Raw genomic sequence first — 10,536 nt, 5'->3', positions numbered from 1 at the left:
TCGCCCAGCGCGACACGCCGTCCACTCACAAATAAGAAAAGCAGCATGACTGGTTTCACACAGAGCGCAATACGCCTCACGACAGCGTTTTACGTCGAGCGTTATTGGCCGACTGCTTCTGGAGGAGTCAAATGCGTCGTGCGCCGCGGTTTTGCCAATTTTCTCTTCACTTGTGTTTTCTTTCCCTTCCCTTCAAACCGGAGCAATGCGGACGACACAGTAGCTGATGCCAAGGCCTTGTACTATAATATAGCCTCCCTGATCTGATGGAACTCAAGGAAAATACAAACGAGTAGCGGGATTACGTAACACGTTTCTGCCGGCGCACAATGGTCTAATTCGGTTCACGGGGCGCCAAAAATTTATTCCTAGGAAAAAAAAAAAACTCGGCTTTAACACTACCTCAAAAAAAGCAGGTGAGAGCTGAAGACGGAATTTTCTCTCGCATGCTATTGGTGCTGCCATCTAACCCCGAAATTAGAGACTCCTCTTGCAGCACTGAGCTATAAAAGTAAACTTACATAGCTCAGTGTCTTGCAGTGGCGGTAATGTTTCCTCAAGGTCATACAAACAAAGCCCATGAACTGAGCTAGGTATTTTTTTTAAGGCAGCGCTTCCAAAAGAAAGAACTTTGCAAGGAAAATTTTGACCCTCCAACCTTTCCCTGAAAGAAGACATTAACATTATTTGTTTAAACTATGATCATACAAATTATGAAATTGATCAAAAGTTTTGATGGTTGCAGAAAATGACGTCATAATTTGACACAATTTGATCATCATCACCATCACTACAACCTTATTGTAAACAGATCTGGCAACAAGTCTCTCGTGTTGTGTTTACAAATTTTTTTGACCACCCAAATTTTCCCTATGGGTTACGACACCACGTAATAATTTCCATTTATTTTTTAATTATTCAACATTGTTGCTTTGATTTTCATTGATCCAAGACATTTTTCAAAGATTGCGATAATTTACTTAAAATAGATAAAATGTGACACTTAAATCTCCGGACTTGCGCATTGATTGAGATCTAATTTCACAAATGTTGGTTATGTTTCTTTTTTATTTAGGTTATAATTTTATAAGCTATTTAAGTTGAAACTTGGTATCTTGACAGCATCATAGGGGGCCTCGAGTAACCTGAGGTTCCGGGCCCCCCTTTGCTGGCTTAAAGCAGCAGTTTACAAATACAGCCAATTTGAAAATTTACTCTAGAAAAATGGTAGAGCTCATTATTCTGATGCCCCGGGTACTAGAGGCCCACGGGTCGTGAACGGGTAAAATCATGCTTTAATATGGTCTGGGTTTAAAGCATATTGAGATAATTGTGGGTGCATCTATTGTAAATGTAAAAAAGGAACATCAAATAGGGTGCTGGGGGAAAAAAGAAGTTAGGCTAACCACTACAGCTTGAAAACTTGCGCATCAAAGTTTTTGAGTGAAACTACAAGTAAAACTAAGCATTTTCCACATACATAACTTTCATGAGTGCTGCATGTTTTCGAAAATTTTTTTTGAAATTATAGTAAAGGTCAAAAGTTGAAAAAGAACAAGCATGGTTCTTCTGTCGTCCACAGAAAGAAATTAGAATTTTTTCTCGTGTTGGTCTAACAGTTTTTTTGATCAGTCATGCGCTGTGAAATCAATGTCTTTTTCCTGAAAGATTGAAGATGCTAAACACAATATAATTATTGGATATTAAAGTTTGCTCTTAGAAAAAAAAAAAAAGGGGTCTGATCATGAAATATGGCGAGAAGAATCAAAAGATTGAAGACTGTTGGTTACCATTTCATAATTGCGCCAGATAGTCATGGACTGTAAGCTTTTGCACAAAAAGGTCTATTTACATAATCATTCGTTAAGAAAAACATGATTATTTACAGTTTTGACGTGAAAAGAAAAATTCTCTTGCCTTGTGCAAGTCGAACAGTACATAATGTGTTAGAAAAACAATCCGAATGTCCAGTATTCAAAAATAAAGTGCAAACTTTCCCTTATAAAACAGCACAGACAAAAGCGAGTGCAGGTTGTAGAAAAACATGTACCATGTGTACTTGTGTATAAGCTGAGTAATTTTTTTTGAAAAATTTGTACCTTAATTTGGGTGGTCTGCTTATATATACGGGTCAGTTTTTGAGAAGAAAATATCCCAGCATAATTTACCAAATCCTATAGCTACATGGGTTCCGCATGACTAGCTTGAAGATGCCCAACATTATTGGAGAATTTTAGACGTAGCGTTACTAAATCATTAGAGTAATTTTTATAGCTATAGATGTTAGTAATCTTTCTTTCCTTAAACCAGTCATGACTCCAGTCTATCACCATGTGTGGGCATTTGACTACCGATTGAGTTGTGCCATATGTGTAAGTCTTAGCTTACACTTTCAGCCTTTCTTCTTAAAGTCGGCTTATAGTTAACATTCTGAGTGTGTATCTAGTGTTGTGTCTGAGTTTTCAGTGCTGCCATCTACATCTAAAATCAGAGTGAAACATAGTTGTAGGCCTGTTACTTTCTATGGCGAGACTTTTGAACTAAGAGATTGGATCACATTCGTGCCTTGAAGTTGGGAACCACAGAAAACCAACTTCAGCCAACCACCGCTGTAGCGACAGTGAGGTATTGAACCTGTGTCCTCGTTATGCGAGTCTGTCACTCGACCACCACAGCAACTATGCTACTAATCAGTAGAGTGATTTATGTAGCTATGCTCAAATTCCCACATAACCGATGATGTTAAAGCCAAACCAAAAAAAAAAATCAAAAATGTTGTTGGCTTTGATACCTGGTGGATCAATTTAAGAGTCTTTTGAAAGATTATTTAAGGAATTTATGGGCCAAATGGATGAGAATTATTTTACTGGTGCAGCTTACACGCCATAGGGGTGCCAAAACTGTTCCACATGGGTAATAATAATTAACGATAAAATAATTCTTCTGAATTCATCATCGTCCATTCCCATCCCATTCTGAAACTACAGTTGATCCACTAATGACTGACTCATAAAGATTTGTACATTTTCATCTTCATACCCTTATTCTGTAGAACTTGGCTTACTCTTGTTGTGTGGATCTCACCCAGACACAGCCTGAGGACTTCATGACAATTTGATGTCTACAATTTGCAAGAGTTAGCATGTAAATTGGTAGGCAGGTATTTTTAGCTAGGTAGAGGGGCCTCAGAAAAATCAGTTTGCCCAAGGGCCCTATGATGCTGTTAAGAAGGCCCAAGCTTACTTTATGGAAATTGCACGAAACACCTCATCCAAATACTCAGCATTGATGTGATCTATTTTTTGAAATGTATTAATTTTTCTGAATTTGTGCATTCCGTTTGATGAAGGTCTTCAACTATACAATCAATCAAAAATTCTAAAATTTTTCGCCAGACTCTTAGTGATGAAAACAAATTGTGCATAAAAAAAACCATTTCGATAACTTTTTGTGGTGCCCCTTTTTTCCTGGTGTCCCAATCACGTGCTTATTTTGTGTAATGGTTAATCCGGCCCTGTTTGGACCCTTCTCTCGTAAGAAGGGGCTTTTTGAAATTTGACTCCTACAGGGTGGTCATAAGAGGGTTCAAAGGTTATATATAGAGAAATCAGTCTCAGGAGCCAAAACTGCTGAAAAATAAATATGGACTTGGGTCAATACTTTAATTTTATCATGTTAGCACCAAGTAAGAAGGTTTTTTTTTAAAAAATTCGATCCATGAGGGTCATAAAAAGGATTCAAAGGCAATATAGAAAAATCATGCCGAGTCGGAACTGCTGAAGCTGTACTTATGAAATTTAGTCAGTTTTAGTTTGTAATGTAGAGACTCACTAAAAAAGATATCTCAAAATTCAACATCTAAGGGGGTCATATGGGGGGGGGGGGGGCTGGGCTTTCAAAGGTTATATGGCACAATCATCGCTGAGTCCAAACAGCAGAAGCTATAAATATGATATTATTAGTTAGTATTATATTTTATAATATAGAGCAGCGGTTCTCAACATCTGACTCGCGGAGCCCTTTTCAGCATATAATTTGTATGGCGGAGCCCTTTTTTGTACATATTTTTTATGGCAGAACATTGTAGGCCTCTTTTATTTACTTATCTATCAAATTTACTGATTCATTTTATTTTCTTCGAGTCGCTGCGGAGCCCCTGGGAGGTGTACACAGAGCCCTTGGGGCTCTGCCGAGCACTGGTTGAGAACCGCTGATATAGAGAATCACTACGGTAAGATTTCTGAAAATTTAACTCCAACGGGGTTCAAATGTAATATGGAGGAAATCATTGTAGAAAAATTTTCTGATTACCAAATCCACATGAGCGAAGCCAAGGGTTACAGTTAGTGTAAAGAATAAATGAACATTTAACATGGCAATAGCAAACAATAAACATTTAACATTTCTGAATGGCACGCCAGTGAAGGCATCACTTTACAATCACCACTAGCATTACCACGCAACAAAAGAGTTATCCCATCTTTCATAGGCTTATATCCGGGCAATGCCTTTTCCTCTTGTTTAATGAACGTCCTCTTGGCATTTTCTTCCAACAGAGGCCAATATTCATCACAGTAGAAGACTTGTTAGCGGATGAATCCTTCAGCCTCTACGTAATCTATCTGAATTCAGACATAAAAACTCTTCGGTCCCAGACTTTTTTGAACTGGCACTTTTGCAGTGCCCTGTGTATGCCAGTGCACCTCTTGAATTTTTCAAACTAGCCTCTGCTGTACGAAGGTTTTTAACAACTGGCTGATGCAAAAATATGTTTTGGAAAGAGAAAATTCAACTGCCCCTCCAAGGAATCGAACCCATGTCCTTTCACTTTTCAGGGGAATGACATAGATTTCTCTTTTCAAAATATATCTTTGCATCAGCCAGCTGTGAAAAACCTTCGTATGGATAGCGGAGAGTGGGATCATCCTCGGATAGCCTCTTCTGGCCTTAAAATCACAGTACACTAGCACTTGTCTCAGGCATTTTCTTAATGAGATCAGTATACAAGAGTCTGGCCTTTTCACATATGATGGTCTCAGAAACAGATTGATCCAAATTAATAATAACTGTTCGACATCTTCAACTGCTTGCGATCTCGGTTACGTTAACACATTCACATCTTTTGCTGCATTAGCTTCCTTTTTCGCCACAATGAAACTTATCATGGATGGCGTCTTTCCGTACATGCAGCTGATTTTAGTAATCTTAATACCACTCTCATATTTTTCAATGATTCCCTCCTTCAACTCGATTGTGTTACTGCCCGTCTTCAAAGGGCTGTTGGCTCTGGAAACTTTTTTTGATCCCATGAATTGTTTGGCTAGACATGCGGGGGAGATGCTCATACAATGAGAAACAATACCACGTGAGCAGGAGAACAAAACTGAACAACGGGGTCACGTGAGCACGCTGACAAAATTCGAGGCAACCAAACAAAAACAGGGACAAATTTTTCACTGAAAAAATCAATGAAAATCAAATTTGATGATAACTGAAGTCAGTGAAAATCTACTAGAGTATATCACTGTATTTGAATTAAGTAATAGTTTTTTGTACTAGCTATTTTAAGGGGCTTGAGTGACTCAGTAGTACCACCATGAAGGCTACCATCAGGTCCACAGGTTTGATCCCAGGGAAGGGCATAGATGATAAATTCATTTCCTACTAAACCTGAGGTGACTGCCGGTGGATAGCGCTTCACTAATGCTCTTGCCGCTAGTCCCCTTTGTTCAAGACAAGGAGAGAGGTTCAGTCAATGCTAGTTATAGCAATCTCTGCGCCTTCACTTCCAACCCATCTCACTAATGGCAGTAAATTGCAATATAGCGATATGGCCAGAGTTGGTGTTTGGTGAAGTAGTTATAGCAATCCCTTATTGGTCTGTGGAAAATGTATGCTATATCGAGTGGTAGTTACATCAAAACAAAAACATATAGGACAAGCTTTATATGAAAACATTTGTGACTTATCTGACTGGTCATTATAATGGACTGGCAGCTCTAACATGGGAGTCATCATAAAGAGCCTCAACTGTATAACGTGATTTTGTCTAGAGAGAAAGATTTCAGAGCCAACTCTATCATTAGTAAATTTTTGTATAGTGGTATGCCCAGAGTTGATGTGTGGTAAAGTAGTAGTAGCCGTACTTTCATAATTTGTATATTTTTTTTAAATATTGAGGTGAGCCAAAAGTTTTGCAATATATTATTCATTTATTTATTTTATTTAATATGTTGAAATGTGGTGTTGTTTACGGTTTTGAACAGTTTGAAGGTGTCTTTTTTCAGTTCTTAGGCTTATGCCATTTATTGTTCTTCAAAAGTGAAGAACTTCACCTGTTACTTCTATGTTTACTTGGTTGTTAGAGTGTTGTGAGCCATGGATTTGAATAAATAATACGGGGGGGGGGGTGCAAGAGGTCATGACAGAGAACAGGATGTACTATCAGCTATTCTGTCAATTTCTAGCAGCAAACTCAAATTGTGCTATAGGAGGGCACTTTTTCTGTTTAACAATGTTGGTTTTTGCTGTACACCCAAATGTGTTTGCTCTGGTAGCTTTTGGCGAGGTCATGAAGTTAACAAACAACACTGGATTATCCTATGTAGAGTTCACTTGATCATCTCAGATGATTAATCAATGGATTTGCTTCCATTCATGAGTGAGCTCAAGGTCTCAGTACCAACATTTTTGTCGTACTTGACATTGGCTGATTGTAAAAGTTTTTTTTTTGCAAGAGCAAAGTCTTAAACCATATGGTGGCTGTGCTAGGATCAACTGCACCTTCATATTTTATGAGACATATTTCAGGTTGCTTTCTTCTTCACAATTTGGGATCTTGAAGTAAGCATTCATAGGCAGCGATTGTTTTTCATGATATCTCTGGTGTCAAAAGACATTTACAGTTTATTGAATTGTTGCCAAAATCAAGGAGTTCTCATATTCGGTTCTGAAACATCCTTATGACTTTTAGTTTTTAATTCTTGGACTAATCGTAAAATCAGATTCCTATCAGGTACCTACCTCAACCAATCAGAGGAGTAGCACTCAGAAGAAAGAAACAAAAAGTAAAGTCTGTTTTTCCTTTTTTTGGAAGAGAGTGAATACACGCTCACTAAAAAAACATGTACCATTAAAGTGATACTTAAGAGCACTATGGTGATTAAGCAATGCCCAGTCTTTCACTTAGTATCATACTATTCGAGTCCTTATGTAAATTGGATTAAACACCTAGGAAAAGGTGGTGAGTGACCATGTTTATTTATAGATTTCTTTAATGGGGGTGAGCCAAAACAATGATGAAGCGCAAAATGCATTGTTCTGATTTATTATAAGTTAATAGTGAAAGTTCTTTTGTTTCATAATACAATTTTGTTTATTTTTAATTTGATCATTTAATTTAACTATACGACCTCTGCTATATGTTTGTGTCCCGATGGCACGACAAAAAGAACTATTAAAAAATTTCTATAGTGTAATCCTGGCCTTAGTTTTAGCAGTGTTACATGTTCATCTTCGTCTCTTAGATTTCACATGGAACAGTAGACAATCTATAATGATGCAGCATCTGTGTCATTCCTGCCTTTTCTAATGATTAATTTTCCTGTATTGATTTGATCTTGTTGCATGACATTACATGCGTCAAACCATGCTTGTAGATCCCAAACAAGTAATGCAAAACTTCTGTTGTTTTCTACTGAATTTTTATGGTAAATTAAAATTATAACAATTGTGTTTTTCAGGTTTCTATTTTACATTTAGTTCATTGAAAATTATCCATTATTATTATTTTTTTACTTTAGTGAGGACGCCCCTACGCTTTGCTGCTGTGATGTCTAACCATGCCTAGAAATAGCGTCTTCAGGTTTAGGTGGACAGTCCTTAATGTTGCACCAATCATGAATAACAACAATAACAACAACCGAATGCATGTCATGCAGATTAGAGATAGAATGTTTCGGATGATGTTCGTGCGAATTGCAGTCGCATATGCTGCTCATGTCCCTCTGAAAGCAAGAAGGGCAATTGAAAACATCATATTGTTATTTGTGAGATTTTTTGTTATTTTTGTAAATTTATATAAGTTTTTTATATTTCATGTAATAGATGCCACAGCTGCAGTCTCCAGAATTTTTACTCCCTCCACTGGACTCTTGAAAAATTCTTATATTTCCCGAATTTTGACCATAATTGTAAAAGTCCCTCTTACTTTGGGGAAAAAAATTCATCAGGTAAAAAGACTCTCTTTTAATGTCAAAATGTCACAAACGTAATGTAAATTGCTGCGATTTCGTCAAATGAAAAATAAATTCAGTTTTTTTGGGGGGAGACAAAATTTGCCAAACAGCCAGTTTCTGCTCAGCGTTTTGACATTCACAATTAGCTAGTGAGATGACTTGTATCTACCTTGACTATATGGCCCATTTTGAACCCAATATGACATTTTTTTTTTCAAGTCGAACACAACTCAGGTCTATCGCCATAGGCAATTTACTACCTAGCGAGTTGTGCCAAAAGTGTAAGTATGTGTACCCGATATAAAATATTTGTACTGTTTGTAGGACTGCTTCATAACTTGTCGCTAATCGACGATGGCTTGCACAATGTCATGCTTCTGCAAAGAGGACAAATCGTTACAATTTTACTTCAATTATTGAAAAATCACTATTGTTTCTCAAAAAAATCCCTTAGTTTTGTACAGACTTCGGATCAGCGCGAAAAACCTTCCTAATTCTCATTCTGCAAAGTTGGCAAGTATGAGATGTATGAGGTTTGTTCAAAAAGTATCCAACCATAATTTGTCATGCGTAAACCAATGAATCTAGGGAGGTGTGATTTGGCACACGTATGTATGTAGGTTATCCTAATGTGCATGCTGAAATTGTTCTCTGTCCACAAAACTGCCAGTCGTTGGCAGAACGCTGATGAGTGATTAAGTGTAAGTGATCGCAGTGGGATTTTTTTTTGTCAAAATGGCAGAAAACTTGAACAAAACTATTGCATTAAATTATGTGTAAAGCTTGGAGATTCCCGAATGAAAACAATCCGGAAAATTCAGCAGCTCTTTGGGGATGGAACAATGGCCACTACACTGATAAAGGCATAGGCAGTGATAGACTTGAGCGTCTGGGGAAAAGGGCATGATGATGATTATGTGGTACAATCGTTTTGGTTCCTTTTATAACCATCCACACATTTTTTCGACACCAAATTGCCACATTTTGGCGTGATTCTTTCTGCTTGCCTTCGGCTTGTCAATATTTAGTGTTCTTGGCATGATATTCAGCTAGAACATTGCAATATAAATATATATATCTATTCTATAATATAAAATCACAAACAAACTCGAAAAGGGCCTGTTGCTAAGCAACCGAGTGACGGAAGTGGGTGAAATTTTTGAGTGACGGAAACTCTGTTACGGAAGTGGGTTCGATTGATATATCGATATTCACATTCATATATCGATATGATATCATATATCATATATCGATATTGGGTCGATATTCACATATCGGGACCCATTTGACCCATCGGGACCATGTTATGTGCATGTACCAAGAGGCTCCTACATCCTACAGCAGAGCCCTTAGGCTGGAATTTAGATTTCGAGTCCCCAAACCAGCTTTTCAGGGGCCCCTCTGTGATTAATTTATAGTGTGAAAAATCAAAAAGTGATAAGAATCGTTGTGGCCCCTGTCAGCCCTTCCTTTGTGGGGGGGGGGGAGGTCCATGCCGAGAGGTATATATATGTATAATATACACACACAACAGCAGTGCTCCCAACACAGGGTCGGGGTACCCGGGGAAGATTTCACGTATAAGTAAAAAGTTTTCATTTCCAGGGGCCCTTGATGGATCTCATTGTTTTCTTGCTGCTTTAACGTTGAAAAATTTCGATAGCGGAAGCAAAAGATATATCCAGTCTGGGGCCCCACCAAAAGTATGCGAATTGGTGTCCCGGGTAATTGGTTGGGGGCCCTGGATTTTATTCGTTGGTAAAACGAATACAAATGGAAATTTTTCATGGCACTCGCTCCGGGGGATGACCGACAAGCTTCCAAGTCGGGGGCCCCATGTTTACAGGTTTCATTTTGGGGGCCCTAGATTTTATTCGTTGGTAAAACGAATACAAATGAAAATTTTTCATGGCACTCGCTCCGGGGGATGACCGACAAGCTTCCAAGTCGGGGGCCCTATGTTTACAGGTTTCATTTTGGGGCCCTGGACGAATCTCATTCTTTTCTGTAGTAGAATTCGCAACAGCGGAAGACCGAGATAAAGCCAGTCTGGGGCCCCACCAAAAGTATGCGAATTGGTGTCCCGGGTAATTGGTTGGGGGCCCTGGATTTTATTCATTGGTAAAACGAATACAAATGGAAATTTTTCATGGCACTCGCTCCGGGGGATGACCGACAAGCTTCCAAGTCGGGGGCCCCATGTTTACAGGTTTCATTTTGGGGGCCCTGGATTTTATTCGTTGGTAAAACGAATACAAATGAAAATTTTTCATGGCACTCGCTCCGGGGGATGACCGAC

At 38.4% G+C, this 10,536-nt stretch overlaps 1 protein-coding gene across 2 annotated transcripts in view; it reads left to right on the top strand.

The window, feature by feature from the left end:
• Positions 1 to 800: 800 nt before the first annotated feature.
• LOC149080984 (membralin-like) overlaps positions 801 to 10,536 on the top strand; it is a 167,032-nt gene continuing 157,296 nt past the window's right edge. The window contains exons 1-2 of one of the 2 annotated variants that reach the window (XM_089237707.1): positions 801 to 889; positions 7,803 to 8,048. In XM_089237707.1, coding sequence (XP_089093833.1) covers positions 7,842 to 8,048 — 207 coding nt within the window. In that variant the 5' untranslated portion in view covers positions 801 to 889; positions 7,803 to 7,841. Of the gene's footprint in view, positions 1,050 to 7,802; positions 8,049 to 10,536 lie in introns of both variants that reach the window. The other variant, XM_089237708.1, reaches the window with a different exon arrangement.

Source organism: Pholcus phalangioides, unplaced genomic scaffold (assembly GCF_987345545.1).
Source record: "Pholcus phalangioides strain wild (caught in Gottingen) unplaced genomic scaffold, Ppha-v1.0 ptg000010l_1, whole genome shotgun sequence".
Classification (NCBI taxonomy): Eukaryota; Metazoa; Arthropoda; class Arachnida; order Araneae; family Pholcidae; genus Pholcus; species Pholcus phalangioides.
Note: the sequence above shows the minus strand (reverse complement) of the source record. Positions and strands in the feature narration are given on the sequence as shown.